The sequence below is a fragment of the Lissotriton helveticus genome, chromosome 1_1, assembly GCF_964261635.1.
Source record: "Lissotriton helveticus chromosome 1_1, aLisHel1.1, whole genome shotgun sequence".
Taxonomy (NCBI): Eukaryota; Metazoa; Chordata; class Amphibia; order Caudata; family Salamandridae; genus Lissotriton; species Lissotriton helveticus.
The window spans coordinates 2,073,747,474-2,073,766,692 of record NC_136057.1 but is presented as its reverse complement, the minus strand read 5'-3'; the positions used below and the strand labels follow the sequence as shown (position 1 = coordinate 2,073,766,692).

The 19,219-nt window shown below is 42.7% G+C and overlaps 1 protein-coding gene across 3 annotated transcripts in view; it reads left to right on the top strand.

Moving 5' to 3' along the window:
• The window catches only part of LOC144755913 (calcium-activated chloride channel regulator 1-like), a 542,164-nt gene extending 527,441 nt beyond the window's left edge, over positions 1-14,723 (top strand). For all 3 annotated transcript variants that reach the window (XM_078645321.1, XM_078645313.1, XM_078645302.1), the window contains 2 exons: positions 3,240-3,473; positions 14,104-14,723. In XM_078645321.1, the coding sequence (XP_078501447.1) occupies positions 3,240-3,473; positions 14,104-14,594 (725 nt within the window). In that variant the 3' untranslated portion in view covers positions 14,595-14,723. The remainder of the gene's footprint in view (positions 1-3,239; positions 3,474-14,103) is intronic.
• Positions 14,724-19,219: the final 4,496 nt, after the last annotated feature.

Genomic DNA, 19,219 nt, shown 5'->3' with positions numbered 1-19,219 from the left:
TGTAACACCCCTCAAATGCATTCTTGGTTTGGAGTGGGGTCTGTGTTGGTTTTGCTTGTTCTCATTTCAGAAAGAGATTTTAACTTGTTACATTTTTGTATTGGGAACTTCAATATGTATAGTGACCAGTTTACTAAAAAATTTTAAGATATCTCACCATTAGAAGTTCTCCTTGAATAGTTGCCAATTTACTACTTTTTGAAATTTACAAACATTTTAAGTAGTAGGCTTGGAAAGCTGTGCCTGTCTCAAGTTTCCAGGCACACTAATAGCAATCAAACACCCTAATGACAATGGGATGAATGCTTGCAAAGAGTCTAACTGGTGACAATGGTATGGGGTAGCATTTCAACCCAAACAAAATTCCCACTGTGCCACTCTAGAGAGAGGCGTTAGAACCTAATGCAAATTAGTACCAACCCTGTCCCTCATGGAAACAGTCCACCCCAAACCTTGGTCATCTCACCCCTCAACCCTGCAAATCATTTACTTTTTATTTGTGAAATTTGAGATTCACACCCCCCAAATCTCGCCCATGGGCATACTAATTTCACCCAATGACAGCTTTATAAATTTCAGTGAATGTGAAATTGTGTGAAGTACATTGGTGAATGCACAGGAAAACCAAAGCTCTACCCATGGAACGCCTACCACTATGAAATGTAGTTCAATACAGTGCAAGTTCCTGTATTGTGTTACTTTTCTTTACAGAGCCACACTCAGCAGGTCTAGCTTGGCTTTGCAATTTCCAAATGAGCCTTTGCGGAGCACTGAGGTGCCTTGGATGGTGCAAGGGCGCTGCAAAGGCTTAGTAAATGTGGTGCTTAAAGTCTTCTCCACAGTATGTAGACAGTATTGGTCATAGGAACAGCTACATTATAATGCCACATAAGCTTTAAAACACGAATGAACACGAATGAAAATTTGAATGCCCCTCAGTCAGTTTTTTGTTTAATTACTCTGCTGAATTGTCTGCTGTGCTGATATAAAATGTAACCATTGTCCACAAACAGTTTTTTTTTTAAAAAACAGTGGTGGAGGTGGACACAACAGTAATTGCATCCTGTGATATGTATGACCTTTGGCATTTTGCTAATCTATTATTGACACAAATTGCAAAAATGTGAAGGCAGTACAAGGACTCAGTGTAAGTGCTTTATGTGAGAGGCTGAAAAGTATTTACCATGGACAATGCCCTTCTGTATAGTTTGCCAATGATCAATTTGCTCATTGTTAATAAATTTGCACAATGCCGCTATATACACCTTTATGTGATGGTAAAATTTGCATGCGTGGATGATTCAGAAATACTTCTATCAAAGCATCAAGCAAATTGTGTAAATTTGCCCACAAACAAGTCCTGTTCAGGTAACTTTCTCATGGCCACGATTGGAAATGACCATCTTTTGTGTAGTATCCCCTCAGATTTATTCCTTCTTTTGCTGGTCCAGTTTTTGCTGCCCTAGGACTCAGCACACTTTACTCCTGCTAACCAGTGGTAAAGTGATTGTACACTTCTCTCTAAACATGTTAGAATTGTAACACCCCTAATTGATACAATTAATCCACTTGTAAGTCTATAGTATATGGTACCTCTTGTACACAGGGCCTGTAAATTAAATGCTAGTAGTGTGCTGCTGCACTTATTGTGCCACCCACTAGAGTAACACTGTATAGAATGTCTCCAGGCCTGCCACTGTAGCCTACAGCCTGGGCGTTTAGTTTTGAACAGTATTTTCATAGTAGTGAAGCAAACCCTTTGCCAGACTAAACCTTCCTAACTTATAATTCACCCATAAGGTAGGCCCTAAATGCCTACAGGGCAGGGCGCACAGTGCATACAAAGTAGGGCATGCATTTAATGATTTACACATCCTGGCTTCGAAAAACCTCCAACATTGTTTTTTACTGTGGCAATACTAATAGAAAAACACTGGAATACACCATAGCAATTTAAAGTGCTGAATTTCATTCTGGGAGCAGCTAGGAAAATGATCCAAGGCTAATAAAAAAATGAAAATAAAGAATAAAACCAAAGTAGTCTTTCAATTGCCTCATGTAAGAAGTGGTTTACAACCAGAACTCCTGAATTGCGAAACAATAACATTTATTGTGGGTTTTTCCTTTGCTTGTTTATGTGCTCCTCATTAACATTTCCTCTAACTGGTCAATCCTTGGAAACCACATGTTGCTTACACAACTGTTGCGCCCACTCACAAATTAAGTACATTACTCATCTGTTGCATAACGTAATTTTTGGCATGTAGAATTTACACAGGCTCAAATTCAAAACTCTAATTGCCTCACAAAGGAAAGATGAATTGGGTTATTTGTGCAGCTTGTAGGATTGTAACAACTAACTGAGCTAACTTTTTTTCACGTATAATTTCCCATTAACATTACTCTTTGCAAATGTGGTGCTTCAAAGCTTTCAATCCGAATGTATGACTTTACAATGCATACATTTACAACGCAAGCCTTTACAGCGCAGTTTTTACATTGCAACATCCTTTGCAACACATTGTTTTACAACGCATGTCATTACATCGCATTTTTAAAAAACACTTTTACAACGCATTTCATTACATCACATTATACCATTACAACGCATGCCATTACAACGCATAGCATTACATCGCATTTAAGGTAAGTGTAAGGGTAATAATTACCATTCTAACTCAAATGAGTGTAACAGTAGGATAGGTGTTGGATAGTGTAGGGGTAAAAATGACCATTCTAACTCCAGTGAGTGCAACAGTAGTGTTAGTGTTGGATAGTGTAGGGGTAAACATTACTATTCTAACTCCAGTGAGTGCAACAACAGTTTAAGTGTCAGATAGTGTAAGGGTACTATGTGTTTTAATGGTATGGGTTGTAATGACTTGCGATGTAACGCCTGCGTTGTAGTGATATGCATTGTAATGACATGCATTGTAGTGACATGCGATGTAATGGCTGGGTTGTAATGACATGCAAAATAAAGGATGTTGTGATGTAATGACTGCATTGTAAAGGTTGTTTCCCTTTTAATCCAGATATTTTCCTACTGTTGTGCCTCTTGAATTTTATTCCTGAGAGCATTCAGCCCATTTTCCATTTTCTTTGTTATTTGTCCCCTTTGTAGCTTTATGGGGGAATTTTTTTTCTCGGCTAGTGTAGATACTGTGTTATTACATATGGCATTAGCAATCATTAAACATGATACTCAATATCATATGGTGACAATTTTGTTTTTTTAGGTAACATCCAAATGAACCCAGCGAGGCCTTCCGTCAGTGATGACATTGAGACAAACCTGGAGAAATTCAGCAGGACTGCCTCTGGCGGCTCTTTCACAGTGTCTGAAGTTCCAACTGGACCTTTACTAGACATATTTTCACCATGTGCAATTTTTGATCTAGCAGCTAGACTAGAAAATGGGAAAATTGAATTATCATGGACTGCACCAGGAGATGACCTGGATCAGGGAAGAGGTATATTTAACTTTTTCATGTAACTAAAGTATTTGGGAGGGAGAATATGTAGCAAAGGCAATTTTATATTAAGTATGTTCTCCCTGTAATTCTCTGAACAACAAAGAGAAATTGTGAGGTAATATTCAGCTTTTATACCCTCAAGCAACAACCACTGTAGAAATAGAGTTTGGCAGAAATTGGTGTGGATGGAATGGTACAGATGTAAACACAGTTAATCAATACCATTTAAGTGTATTTCACAGGTCACCTTTTTAATTCTACGCATTTGGTGAGTGCAAGAAGTTAGCGAACACAAACATGCTTTCGCCAGTAAACTGAATAAGGTTTGATCAGTATTTAGTGCAGATTGAGAAATGGAAGCAATAGTTTGCTAAATCTCTCCAACATTGACAGACTCTTTGAATATCGTTAATAATAATGAGTTCAGCCGGAATCCCAAAGGGCCAAAGGGATGAAGTTGAGTTTGTCAAGATGCCAAACAAGGCCTACTCTTTGTCACAACAAAAAAAACACAGGCTAGTTTTGGATTCCAAGTAGTTGGTGATCAAGTGGAAGAAGGGGGCAAAAGCTTCACTACTTACCATAATAGAGTAAGAGACAGATCATAAACACAAGCTAGTAAGATTTTTTTCCCATTTACAACAATAGTTTCAAATGCTTATGTAAAGTCTTTCTATAATTAGGCTTGGATACTAGGGTTATCCAGACCTTGGTGGATGAAGGACTAATGATGTACTAACTGTACCTTGAGCTGTATTATGGCTACATCAGCTGGATTCAAAAACGAAAGCACAGTTATTACCAATCAGATTTGTTTACAGTACTTTCTGCTATGCTGAGAAAGAGACTCAGAGAAGCTATGACAGTTCGAAACATAAGAGTGGGAGCAAAGCACCTCCAAGAAAAAAGATGGGTTTAAGATGGATTAAGCCTGTATTACATATGTGTATGCCGTGGAGACAGCATTGTCTACCCCTACAGAAAAGGACCTTGCACTTAAATCTGATATTCTCTACCTGCCTGTGCTAAGGTGCATGCAACATGTGGCCAAACCAAGGCAGTTCTTAAACCAAGATTGATTTGAAAGTAGTTGGCAGACCATGAACAGAGTTAATATCCAGATCTTTTTACACTGTACTCAGAGAAGGGTAATGTACATTGATTACCATTTAGAAGTTTACTGTTGCAGAAGAGTACTCCTACATTTAGGTTTTAATTTACATTGTAGGGACAAATTGGTGTCACTAAGATCCCTGAAAGGCTGGATTGATGTTTTCCCGGTAAGAAGACTGGTCGGAAAGTGCCAAAATGTCCAGACATTTTTTGGGGGAAATAATTTTTGGCTTAGCATTTTTAATAAGACAAGTATCACAATATTAAACAAATTCTCCCCACTGCCACCACCCTCCCTTAAGTCCAGTCCCCATTAAAGTATGTATAAAACACATTATAATGTTTTCAATTCAATTTAAGCTTTATTTCGACAGAAGTGTCATGAAAGCTGCCGTACAAAAATACCATTACTATTATTATTATTCTTTTTTTTAAAAGAAAGTGCGAATGTAAAACGTGTTTCGTTAGCATGGACATTAATACAGCCAGCTAATAAATTAGCACCTTTGGTCTAAAATACATTTAACATGTTAAAAAAGTTGTTAGAAAGAGAATAACAAAAGTGGATTATATACATATAAAACAATATAAATATTATATATATATATTTATTTTGCAAATTGCATTGCTTTGATATCTATGTGCTAGGCTTCAGGCCCAACATTATCTGGAACATATACAATTCAACCCAGACCCTAGACTAGTTGTATGCAATTTGCACAAAGAGTTTAGGTTACTGAACTTGACATTCCCCAAGCCCCTCAGGGCACGTGGGATCCATCATAAAGACTGCTGAGAAGGATTAAATATGTAAGGCAGCCCAAATAATATAAAAACACAGGAAGAATAGTAAAGTGAGAGAGTGTTAGGATTCCCAATACTCTTCAAATTCACTGGACAGAAAATGTGAGATGTAGAGTGTTGGAAATGGCCCTTTTTGCAGGGTTATCCCCAAACATTTTGCTTCTTCCTGCTTTGTTTTTCCTGACCTGTGGTTGTTGGCAGATAGGACTCTGAGCACTTTACCACTGCTGTTCAGTGCTAAAGTGCATATGCTCTCTGTATAAGTTGTTATTTCGATTGGTTACCCATGATTGTCATATTTGTTCTACCAGGAAGTCCCTAGTAAAGTGCAGTAAGTGTGCCAGGGCTGGTGATTCAAATGCTACTAGTGGGCTTGCAGCACTGATTGTGCCACCCACAGGAGTAGCCCTAAAATGGTGTCTCAGGCCTGCCACCGCAAGTGCAATGAGTGTGCCAAGGCTAGTAAATCAAATACTACTAGTGGGCCTGCAGCATTGATTGTGCCACCCACATGAGTAGCCCTAAAAAGATGTCTCAGGCCTGCCACCGCAGTGCCTGTGTGCAGTTTGTTAACTGCCATGTCGACTTGGCAAGTGCACTCACTTGCCAGGCCCTACCCTTCCCTTTTCTTACACATAAGCCACCCCTATGGTAGGCTCAAGGTACCCCCCTGGGAATAGTGCAGTGTATGTAAAAGGTAGGACATGTACTGGTGTGTGTAACATGTCCTGATAGTGAAATACTGCCAATTTCGTTTTTCACTATTGAAAGGCTATATTGTCCCATAGGAGAGAATGGAGACTGCTTTGTAACATCTTACACGCATATCTTCCCATAGGGATAAGATTGAAAATGGAGTTTGTTATCCCTGAACCCAGGATTTAATAATACATATTATAGTAAAGATGTTTTTTAAATTGTGTGTTTGAAAATAGCAGTTTTAGAAAGTGGCTATTTTCTTGTTCAACCCTCCTGTGTGCCTCTGCCTGTTTGTGGGTCGACTGTTTGGCTTTGCAGTGACTGGGAAGATGCAGTATTCCAGGAGTCTGGATGAGTCAGCACTAGGCTGAATAGGTCTGATCTGCATTTGGAGTGGTGGAATGAGTATCACCTGCACCTGAATGGGGCAGTGCCTGCCTTCCACATGCTCGCTCCACCCACTTGTGGTGGGTCTGAAGCCAAGGCTCACACGAACAATGGATGTTGTTGTGCACTTGCAGAGTGCTCCCCAGAACTGGTTTGAACTGAGCTCAGAGCTCCTTGCACAAAGAGAACAAAGACATTTTGGAGTATAAGTATCAGACCCAAAGCCCCAGACTTTAGATCATTCCTGGAATTCAAGAGGAACCTTTGCCAAGGAGAAGAGCTGGAGATACTGAGGAGAAGTACTGCCCTTGCTGTGTGTATTGGGTTGGCATGCTGTGGCTGTTTCTGCCAAGGAAAAGAGAAGGACTTTGCTTTGTGCTGTGTCCTCTGCTTGAAGGAGATCTCCAACGGCCTGAAGTGAGCTGGCCTCCTGTTTTGAAGTCTCAGGGACATAAAGACTTCACCACCAGAACTCTGCTGTTGTGAGCTCTGACCTACCTTGAGGGATCTGTGCCAGGTTTGGGCCTCTGGAGGTTGTTGCTGCTGTGTGGGAGCTAGAAGAGAGAAGAAACTCAAAGGACTAAAAGAATCGATGCATCGCTCTTCTTGCAGCTGTTTTTCCAAATGCACCGCTGCAAAAACCCTCGTAGCGCCTTTCGTCACTGCAAGAATCAAAGCATCTAGGGATCACGGCTGAAGAGGACCGATGCAGGACCGCGCATCCCGGATTTCGACGAATCGTACCTTTGTGGCAAGTTCTTCCGATGCATCACCTGTAGGCCGGAACTGGCACAAAGAGTCAACGCATCACTTCCCATGCATACCGGAATCAACGGAACCCTTTCTCTGCATGCAACGGGTCTGTCGAAAGGTACTTTGGTGAAAAGTCACATATCCATAGTTTTCTATGGTACAAGTTCTTGAAACCTTTTGAAAGTCATATTTTTAACTGTGTATGTTGGATTTTTGTTGTTTTGGTCATTGCCTTTGGGTTGAGCCTTTCTGCTCGTGCCAAGCTACCAAGGGGGTGAGCAGGGGTTATCTAAAGTGTGTATCCCCTTTACCCTGACTAGAAGCAAGGGTCTCTATTTGGACAAAGGTACCTACCTCTGCCAACTAGAAACCCTATTTCTAATAAACATCATCTGGTCGACTGTGCCTCATGACATGGACTCGCTAGCTGCTCTAGCTTCGAACATAAAATAGTAAAGATAATTGTTGAGTTTCACTGATCCAGTTCTTTGGAGCTCATTGAGCTGCTTTTATCCCTCTATGTCTTCATGTAATACAATTACAATTCAGTTTCTCTTCCTTGCTGCAGGTTTTTAGTTTTGATAATCTTGTCATGCTATACAGGCCCCACAAATGGTCCAGTGAACAATGATCCACTTGTCACGCTACACAATAGTAGTTTCTGTCGAGGAGAGTCACCTTCTGAGCTCCTAGTCACTGCTCGCATGAGCCATCACACTTTGATGTTCCCAAGGGCATTATATTCTGCATATGAATGGGACCAGGGAATATGGACCAGGAGTATGCCTACATGGTTGGAAACTTAAGGCAGAGCAGTAAGTTCTCCATTTAATTTTAGGGCATGGATGGGTATGATAAGCATAGACAGAGCATTTTAGGAGAGTTGGGACAGGATTAAGCAGCACGAAAGAGTGTAGTGAACCCTCCATTTTAGCAGCTGTACGCTGTCAATGTGTTTCCTCCCAGGCAATGCTGTTCTGTCACAGGAATTTATTTAACTGATATTTATGTTTTTCCTGACTTGGAAGGGTTAGACACCTCTCTGCAGAATTTCATAAATAACCTGAAAGACTACGACATGGCTAATGGGTGGTGACCTATGGATTCCACAGAAGGTAAACAGGCTGACTAAGAAAGAGCTTAAAAGTAATGGACTTTGGAAAGAAAAACAAAATGATGAGAAAGTGTGATAGAAAAAAGCAGGATAAGGAAATTCAGAAGTGGAAGAAAAGAAGTAAGGGATTATTATACTATGGTTTGGAGGATAAAAAGAAGCGGAGAAAGAAGAAAAAAATGTAAATTGTGGGAGGAAGAAGCAAGATAGAAGGAACGAAAGAAACTCTAATAGGTGATGTTGGGGTTATTTGCTTCACTAGCAAGCTGCTCTTATTCTTTCAATACCATTTATGACATAGCTTGAAATGGGGTGAATTTAATTTTGCTGCCTACTCCCTTGCGCCAAGGTGGTGACCATAGATATATTGAGTGATTTGCAATGCTACATATGCAAGCCAACATAGCTACACACTTTGCCCACAGTGAAAATTCGGTCAGAAAAATCAATGCACCCCTTGTAGGCAATCTTACACTTTACACATAGCAACAGCATTATCATTTGCCTAGTGATGGGTGGGTCAGCAATTTGCGTAACTACATATCCATAATTACTTTATGTATGAAATTATGTTATTATTTGTTAAGAATGTGAGTCCTTCTAAAGTTATAAGTCTGTAATTGTCTTCTCTCCGCCGAAGTAGAACAATCCGCCCAAGGCCTACTGCGGGGAAATGGTGTGGCTAGTAAATCAAGGTCGCTAGTATACGCAAATAATTATTGTCCAGTCATTTTTTTTTTTGTTTATGAAATGCACTTTCATTACACACACCGTAACAACTACCACACATGAAATCACAATTGTAGAAAATCAGGGATACAATCAGGGAGCTGGAAATAGCTATGGTCGCAACCCTCATATCACTTAGCCCCCCCAGTCAGCCCACAACCATATAACCGCAATACCCCCCACCTATTCTCAACATCATAATATTAGAGAATGCCTTTACAAATAAATCAGCTTATTGGCTTTGAGAGGGTGTAACCACAACATTAAAGCAGCCACATGTTACAATTCACCAATTTAACACGTATAAAGTCCATGGCGACAGTAATAATATGCAATACATATTATGACCCGCTATTGAAGTAAATGGTAACCCTGGGTGTAGTACTTCGCTGCGCCCACGGAGTGGGCGTAGTGTTGCCTACTTCGCCATTTGCAAAGTAGGCATAGCAGGCAACACTACGCCCACTAGCGAAGTTGCCCGCCACCCGCCTCCCTCCCGCCCTCCCTAAATACTTAAATAACCTTTTTAAAAAGAATAAAAACCACTTACCTTGTCATCTGCGTCCCCGGGGCTCCCTCTCGTAATCGCGCCGCCATCTTGGATACTAATGCGCATGCGCGGCCACCCGCGCATGCGCATTTCTCGTGAGAAATGCGCATGCGCGGGCGGCCTCGCATGCGCATTAGTATCCAAGATGGCGGCGCGATTACGAGAGGGAGCCCCAGAGACGCAGCGGACAAGGTAAGTGGTTTTTATTCATTTTAAAAAGGTTATTTAAGTATTTAGGGAGGGCGGGAGGGAGGCGGGTAGTATTTAGGGAGGGCGGGAGGGAGGCGGGTGGCGTGTAGTGGGGCTACGCGAAGTGCGTAGGTGGACGTAGTTTCTTGCCCACTTTGCGTAGTTTCGCGTAGCCCCACTACGCCTACTACGCCCAGGGTTAGTAAATGGTGGTAATAACAACAATTCATCACACTCATTATGCTGTGAAACCTAGCATTTTCCACCATTACCATTGTCAATAAAGCATTGTGCTCAAAAACATTTGCCCCAGAATCTTTATTTTGCTTTAATTAGGCTGCTATTGCACTTCTGTCGCTCTCCGAGGCCCAGGGGGTGCATATTTTATTTGCACATTTCTGCCAGCCGCTTTCATTGTGTGACCTCGCACCATGCTTATCAGTTTATTTTTGGGCATTCCCATACCATTCGGAGCACCCAGAGCCATGTGTTACCCCACTGCGATAGCTGACTCTCCCCACACACACTGCATTACTTGTGTGACATGTGGGAGGTGACAAAAGTTTTCTTTTGCTGCCACTCCAATGGGAGCCAGTCTTCTATCAGCTCCTGCTCGCAGCTAAGTGCAACTCAGGCAAGAGGAGACCAACAGTTCCCGCTCCCGCGGACAGACAATGGGCCAGACCCTGTGACTTCTGATTCTGGGGGACAGGGTAGGGGTCCCATCGACCCACTGCTTGTGCTCCAGCACCTGGTGAGATGGGACCCAAGGGGCATTAATAAACTTTCGGGAGGGGGTTACACATGTGTCTCCTCCCCATCATCCTTTATTTATTGAGGCTGTGCCAACCCAGTGGACCATCCCACTCTGTGGGTATTTTTAGGAATCAGTGATGAAGTGCGACGTCCTGTGATCCCTGCTTGTCCTCCTCCCTGGAGCTGACCTTTAAATGATGATTTCTTAAGAAATGTACAGCCCATTTAGATGATTTTGGGTTTGCTTTGCTCCTGGTGGTCAACGTCTTGGTCTGTAAATAATGCATTTGTTTGAAGTTGGGTTTTCTGGCTCCCTGTGGCAGACCTGCCCTCTTCCCAGCTCCTGGTGCTTTTCTCCTTATAGGGGGAACATCTTGTGCAGCCCATCCACAGCCAACAAGCAAAATACTCTCCATGCTTCAATCCCTTGGTCCCACAGTCTCCTGGCTACTTGTATAGCATCTGTATATCAGCTGAGTCAAGGTCCAGTGCACAGGAGTCCCAGGGGAGCTCTTCAGTGCGCCCCAGCAGGCCAGTTCACTGAACTGTTCCTCAGTGGCGGGGACAATGCCACCGACACTGGAGAGAGACAATCTAGTCTTGGTGGCCAGCCGGACACAAGACCCCAAAGTCCATCCTTGTGGCTTCTCCTTCCTACTAGGCATTTTTTCACCATTGTCACTCCCAGGTTCAGTATCTTCTCATTTATGACTGCCTTAAGCAGGGGTTTTTAATTGGGGTGTAAGGTTTTAGAAGCCAGGCACCCCTGACAAATCTTTGGATACCACTTTATCACTCCAACCCTCCTGCATAGCATTATAGGACATTCCAATAGGGGAACTTCAAGTTGTCTGTGGAAAGAGCTTTCTTGAGAACCTTGACTCCTCCAGCTGACACAGCTGCACAATCCCTTCCACCAAAACATCGAAGGCAACTTCATCCTTTGTTGAGCTCCACAGGTCTGACCCTCCTCCTTTGTTTCTGTAGGCATAGGTTTTCTCAATTTGGTTCATTCTAACAAGCTAATTAAAAGATGCAGATTTCCTCTCAACCCTTTTCTAGCCTTATTGTCTTTGATCCTCCTGCTGGAGAGCAGACACATTAACTTGGCCTATAGGGTGGACAAAGGTGTGGATCCTGATTATTAGCTCAGCCAGTGAAATAGGACAATTATTTAAGTGTCATAAGAAGAGTAGATATGGGGCCATATTGCACATAGTGGGGCGCATTTTCCATGTTTGCACCACAGAACACCTTAAGGCAGGTGTGGCAGGTTCAAACCTGGAAAGTGCACCCTATCAGGAAGAATGTGCTGCCCTTGTACAGCCATGAACTAGCGCTGCCCATAGAGCAGTGCATTCAAGAGAAATACAGAGCAGCTGTTTAAAAGCTGCTCTGTGTTTTTCTGTGCAGGCAGCAACAGGTGTGCAATTTTAAAAGGGTATAGAGATTCCCTTGCAGGCGGGTGCACTGAGTGACTGCAGCCGCCTGAAAGGGGATGTCTGGGGCCCCGTTTCATCCCTTTGGAGTGCTGAATTTAGAAGGCACGCTGCATGTTTGCCTCTGTAACCATGTTGGTCATTTGCCGCAGGAACAGAGGCAAAGTTATTCTTTAATTGGCCTGAGGCCATACCCCCATGCAAATGAGGGCATGCTCTCTAATGATAGCGCTGGCACTGTATGTGCGCCAGCGCTACCTGTACTCCAAAAGTGGCCATACAAACATATGTAGCCCCTTCTGTAATCCCAAAGTGCCCCAGGGGTGCATAAAACAGGTGAAAATGTCCCTTGCATCCTCGGGTGCTTGTGTAATACCGCCCATGATATTCAGGACTGTAAATCATCCCTGGGGAGGCCTGTTTACCAATATATTGATTCCTCACTAGTGGCGAGAAATTGTTCTTTAGTGCAGATTTTGCTGATAACGTGTTACACAGTTCAAGCACCATAGACCTTCAGTAAGCCATACAGACTTACACTATGAATGCCTACTCACATTATATGACCTACCATGGGTGAGTTTCAATTCTTGAAGGGTCCTTTTTGTGCACAGATACCAAGCTGCACTAGACGGTGATCTCACAAGTGCAACCTGAACCCATACATCCACACATAAGCTCACATGTTCACCTGCAGCCATCCCAGAATATCTTTCACAAGCAGCACAGCAGCAGTCTTTTCTTAAAAGGCAGACGTTGGCAGTTAGCTCTTTCAGCCCTTTTACCATATAATTACTTTGGGTGAGTCTCGAAAAGGCCAAAAACCAGGTAGTCACAAGTGAAAAATACAGTAGGCATACGTGAGCAGAACTCACTTTGGGGCTGATTACGATGGCGGAGGGACCGCCACTGCCAAAGAGCGCCCACCACGCTTCCGTCATAGGCAATCATTGCAATTGCCTGGTGGAGCGGATCAGATCAGGGATATGGTGGCGGTGCCTAGCAAGCACCGCCCTCCCGATCATAATTGTGGCATCAGACAGCCTTTTCATGGTGGGAGAACCGCTTTTTTTAAAGGCTGGCGGAGGCTGGCTACGGGGGGCTCGTTACGGGCCCCCCTTTGTGGTGGGGGAGCCAGTTGTGCACTGGGGGGGTACCCATGGTACCACTTATATATCCATGCACAAGGTGGCAGGCACCGCGCAGTGCCTGCCACGTTGTGCAGGGAAATGCTCAACATGGGGGCAATGTTAAATTGCTCGATGCGACTGCCAAGGTAGTGGTCGAATCGTATTTAGGGGTGCGGGACCGCCACATTACAGGTGGGCGGTCCCAATCCCGCTACAATGGCAGGCGGACTCATGTCCGCCCACCACCGTAATCGGCACCTTTGTGTTCTGCAATTTAGAATAGATTTGATCAAAATGGTGACAAATCACTTTAAATTCATGCCTATAAAATGTGTGTGTCTGTGGAAGAGTACAAAATATTATCCGACCTTTTGAAAAGTTCAAATGATAGTGATTTTTAAAAATAAAGAATGCACTTTTGCAATTACCTTTCATGTGAGCACTGAACTAGGATGGAACGGGGTGACTCTTAATTTTTTTCCCCGATTGGCAGACATGTACACTGACAGTGCAGTTCCAGTTCATATTATTGCCAAGATTTTGTTGGCATTCTGTGGAATCAGTAAATTTAATCTATTATGAATCAGTGGATTTCTATTCAAGATAAGTATGAAAGTAGGATCCTTAACATTTCTTGGAAATAATCTCACTCTGCCCACGCCCAATGTTTTCCTCGTTGGTTTTCAGTGTATTATAATGAGACGTAGTTTATATTTATTTCACGTAAGATTGTAATGGCTTCCATTAATCTTTATTTATACAACATTGTGAATGAGACGTCTGCATTTCAGGAAGCTTGCTTTGCTTGTGCTTCTAGTTTGAGTACCACGGTCAAATGAAATTTTTGTTCGCCTTAAAAAGAAATCAAATGAACACATACTGCAGGGTGGCCAATACTATCTCTAATTTGCATATGTTTTTAAGGTAATATTGATTAATCTAACACTTCTCTCTCTCTCTTCAGCTTCAAGGTATCAAATAAGAATGAGTGGAAATCCAGGGCATTTTATGGCCAACTTTAATACTACAACATCCATTGATGTCTCCTCTTTGACACCAAAAGTTGCTGGCTCTTTGGAAACCATTATCTTTGCACCCGAAGAATTAGCCCTACAGAATGAAGGTGTCACCTACTTTGCAGTGCGTGCAACTGACGAAGCTGGCAGTTGGTCAGAAATATCAAACATAGCTCAAGTTGCCCTCATCATTCCCAAAACACCCATTCCCACAAGCCCATCTGTGCCAACTGAGCCACCAGCATCTGTTCCTCCATCTACACCTATAACATGCCGCCCACCAGTATCCTACCATTCCACGTCTGCTCCTCCTCCTATTGAGCTACCACAACCTATCACTGTTCATATTCCTACTGTGGTGATAACTGTATCTTTGGTAGTTGTCATAATCTGTCTTGCTATCAGTATTACTCTGTGTTTTAAACAAGATGAAGCATAAAAAGGAAAAGATATATTCTTGTAGCAAGACTACCAACATATAATTCTAATTTATCTGTCAGACTTTTTTGGCTTTGTAAACAAGGAATATTAAACTTGAAAATGGGAAACACCTGGTACTGCCAATAAACTGTGTTTATGATGTGGTCTTTACAGCAATGGGCGGCAAGGCAATCCCTTTGAAAAAAATCGAAAATCACTGCCTGTCTTCAAATACCTGCACATCATTTGAAGCACTACAATAAGAATCCAACAAAGCATTACATTTGAAAATACACATTGCAAAGTTCCTCATACTCCAGACGACAAAAAAGCTAATATGGCATCAACAAAATCAAAGAACATTCTCCAAGAACCTTCCACGTATGTGGAAAGCTTTAATTTTATATCATTGTTTTTTCTTTGAATTTTAATAACGCTTGTGTACTAAAACGGTATTACACTCAGAGCTTTGGATAATAGTATGATAACACATCTGAAAGTAAATTTGGAAAATTTCTTAAGCAACGTTTTCATTCTTGACGAGGATAACATATTGAGGCCAGGCCCTGCTCCAAGCCCCTAGCTGTACATGGCATGCTGCACCCAGCCGACGGTAAGGGGCTTGGGTGTCCCTGAGATGTGGTACATCTGTGGGGGTGTGGGTGAAGTGCCTAGCCAAACGTCTTTGGGTATGTGTGACAGAGGGTGGGCTCTGTACTCCAAATTAAGTATTACTCACACCCCGCCATGCACAGTGTTGTTATCAATTATGTAATTTCAGATGTGGTAATGGTATCAATGATGTCATAGAACATGTCATAAGAGATGTAATACCTGACGTATTTCACAGTGCATGGTGAAGTCGCAAGTTATGGTTTCTTTGGGCCATGAGTTATAGTTACTTGAAATAACTATAACTGGTGAATTTCACTGGTTTTGCTTGGTTGAAATAGTATGTTTTAACTCCTTCCATGCTGGTGACGAACCCCAGCCGTCACGCTCCACGGTGCTTGTGTGCTGATGACGGCTGGGGTTCGTCACGGCCCCGCCCTGTTCGTTCGGCGGCCGCACACGGGGGGAATTACGGCCGCACGGAAGGGGTTAACTGATATTTTCATTAACTATAACGTCCCTTTAGTCATACTTTTTTTATTTTAAAAAACTATACATATATATATATATATATATATATATATATATATATATATATATACATCTATATAAATAAAAATGCAAATGTTTGTTTGTTCAAAATTGCGAATCTCCGAAAGTTCCTCGTCGGTTGCTTTCAAATTTTGACACAACGTTTGATTCGAATATATGCGCATGTTTTTATATACACAACGTTGGATTCCAATACGCGCGTGTCGAATTCGCGCGTGTTTTTAATGGAAAGCCCAAACAGATAAAAATGTCAATGTTCGTTTGTTGAAAATCTTAAATCTCTGAACGATTGCCTTGAAATTTTGACACAATGTTGGATTTGATTAAGAGCGTGTTTATAGATAGACAACGTTAGATTCGAAAACGCGCTTGTTTTTAATCGAAAGGCCAAACAGAACCTATCGATTTGGTTGCTGCGCAACAATTCCAAGGGACGCATAGAGACAATAGTCCACATATATTAAGCATGTGCTTATATATACACAACGTTGGATTCGAAAACACACGTGTCCAATAAGCCCGTTTTTAATCGAAAGGCCGAACAGACCCTATCGTTTTTTTTGCTGCGCAACAACTACAAGGGGACGCATAGAGACAATAGTCCACATATATTAGGATGGACAGTTGGTGTTAGGATGGCAGACCGGGAAGTGGGTGGTGGGAGGAGTAGGTTCACTTTGCAACATTAAGAAAGGACGCATAGAGATGCTGCACAACAACTACAAGGGACGCATAGAGACAATAGTCTACATATCTTAGGATAGACAGTTGGTGTCAGGATGGCAGACCGGGAAGTGGGCGCATAGAGACAATAGTCCACATATATTAGGATGGACAGTTGGTGTCAGGATGGCAGACTGGGAAGTGGGTGAAGGGAGGGGAGAGGAGTTGGTTCACTTTGCAACATTAAGAAAGGATGCATAGAGATGCTGCACAACAACTACGAGTGACGCATAGAGACAATAGTCTACATATATTAGGATGGACAGTTGGTGTCAGGATGGCAGATCGAGAAGTGGGTGGAGGGAGGGGTGAGAAGCTGGTTCACTTTGCAACATTAAGAAATGACGCATAGAGACAACAGTCTACATATATTAGGATGGACAGTTAGTGTCAGGATGGCAGACAGGGATGTGGGTGGAGGGAGGGGGGAGGAGTTGGTTCACTTTGCAACATTAGCGCGTGTTTATATATACACAACTTTGGATTTGAATACGCGCGTGTAAAATACGCGCATGTTTTCAATCGAAAGGCCGAACAGACCCTATCGATTTGCTTGCTGCGCAACAACTACAAGGGTCGCATAGAGACAATAGTCACAAAAACATATTGTATACCCACAAGCATTGTCAAATTAAACATATTAGAAACGTGCGCTTACTCTTTTCTTTCTCTTCCATTTAACCAGACTGAGCCACAGCAACGCGTGTCAGGGTACAGATAGTATATATATATCAAGGCTCCGGAGGGAGCCGAAACGCGTCAGGCCGCCGAGCACAAAATAAAATAGAAATTTGGCACGAGATTGTGGTCCGGACCTGTTTTTTGTTTTTGTTTGGTGTGATTCCATCGTCGCAGGTGTAACGGGATATATATATATATATCCTGTTACATATATATATATATATATATATATATACATACATACATACATATATTACCTACTGGCGGTCGCCAGTAGGTAGTTATAGTTAGGATTGGCTACCATAGGAAATCCGCAACATTCTATTGGGAATAACTCTGGCGTCGGTTGAGGAAATTGTGCGCTCCTTCCCTGAAAGTTTCGGGGGGATTCGTGAAGTGGGGGCCGAGAAAAAAGGGGGGTCCCAAAACGTGTTTTCCCCATGTTAATTTCCATAGGACAGTCTGACAAGTCTACAGCCCGAACCGCTGAACGGAATTACGCCAAACTTAGCAAAATTGTAGGGACTGGTACGCAGATGTGCCTTTGCTATGTTTGGTGAAAATTGCTCCAGTGGTTTTTACGAAAATTAACTTTAAAAACACATATATATCTATAGGCGTTCTCCGAGCGCTCACAGGTGTGCGTACCGGGGAGCGCACCCGGCGAGCTACGGGAGTGCGCAAGCGGAAAGCTGATTGGCTGTCGGGTGTCTGTCAACATTGTAAACAGTCCGGAGAGTCCGCCATCTTGTGTCTCGGTAGAATCGAGACACAAGAGGTGAAAAAGAAAGGGGGAAATAATTAAAAGGGGGCAGAGTAGACACCCCCTGACCCCCTAGGTTTTCTGAGGGGGGCCTAGAAGGACCTTGAAGGGCAAAAAAAGTTTTTTTTTTTTTTTTATTTTCGCGGGGTAAGCGCTGGCTGCGCTCCCTGGTACGCTCTCCGGTACGCGCACCCTGAGCGCACCACGGGGAAAAACAGTGTAAAAAAATACAGTAAAAAAATAAAGTAGAGTGTTTAGAGGAAAGTGATGCATTGCTGGAGTGTGTCACAAAAATGATGCAACTCCAGCAATGCATCCTTTCACATGGGGCCAGTCCCATGTGAAAGGGCCTGCGTCGTCTTACGCCTGCTGTGAGGCAGGCGCAATATTTAGACGCAGTGAAATCTCATAGATTTCACTGCGTCACTTCTACGACCCTTCCTTACGTCAATACGCCACCTTTGCATACATTACAGCTGGCGCAGGTATAATGTGGCACAGGGGTTTACAAAGTGACGCATCTATCTAGATGTGTCACTTTGTAAATATGACTCAACAAGGTGCATTTTTTACAGCACTGGTGCATCACAAAAAGTGACGCACCGGCGGCGTAAAAGTGACGCATGGCCTCATAAATGAGGCCTTCAGTCTTCTACTCATGCGTCATATTTAATGTATGACGCATTATGTCGCAAGGAGTTACAGATACATTAGTATTTCTGACGTATCTGTAAGCGCAAAAGTGATGCATTGCTGGAGTGTGTCACAAAAGTGACGCAACTGCAGCAATGCATGCTTTCACATGGAGCCAGCCCCATGTGAAAGGGCCTGCGTCACTCTTACGCTTGCTGTGAGGCAGGCGCAAGATTTTGACGCAACGGTGTCCTAAAAGTGACGCAGTGAAATCTCATACATTTCACTGCGTCACTTCTACGACCCTTTCTTGCGTCAATACGCCCCCTTTGCATACATTACACCTGACGCAGGTATAATGTGGCGCAGTGGTTTACAAAGTGACGCATCTACCTAGATGCGTCACTTTGTAAATATGACTGAACAAGGTGCATTTTTTACAGCACTGGTGCGTTACAAAAAGTGACGCACCGGTGGCGTAAAAGTGATGCATGGTCTCATAAATGAGGCCTTCAGTCTTCTACTCTTATTTTTTCTTTCACTTTCTCTGTTTCTTCACTGCCTTACTCACCTTGTCTCACACTCAATTGTCTTTATCCAGTCTGTATCTCCACTCTTTCCTAAACATAACTGCTCTTTTCTTACCCTTCCACACCACCATTCTTTTACTACATTATCTT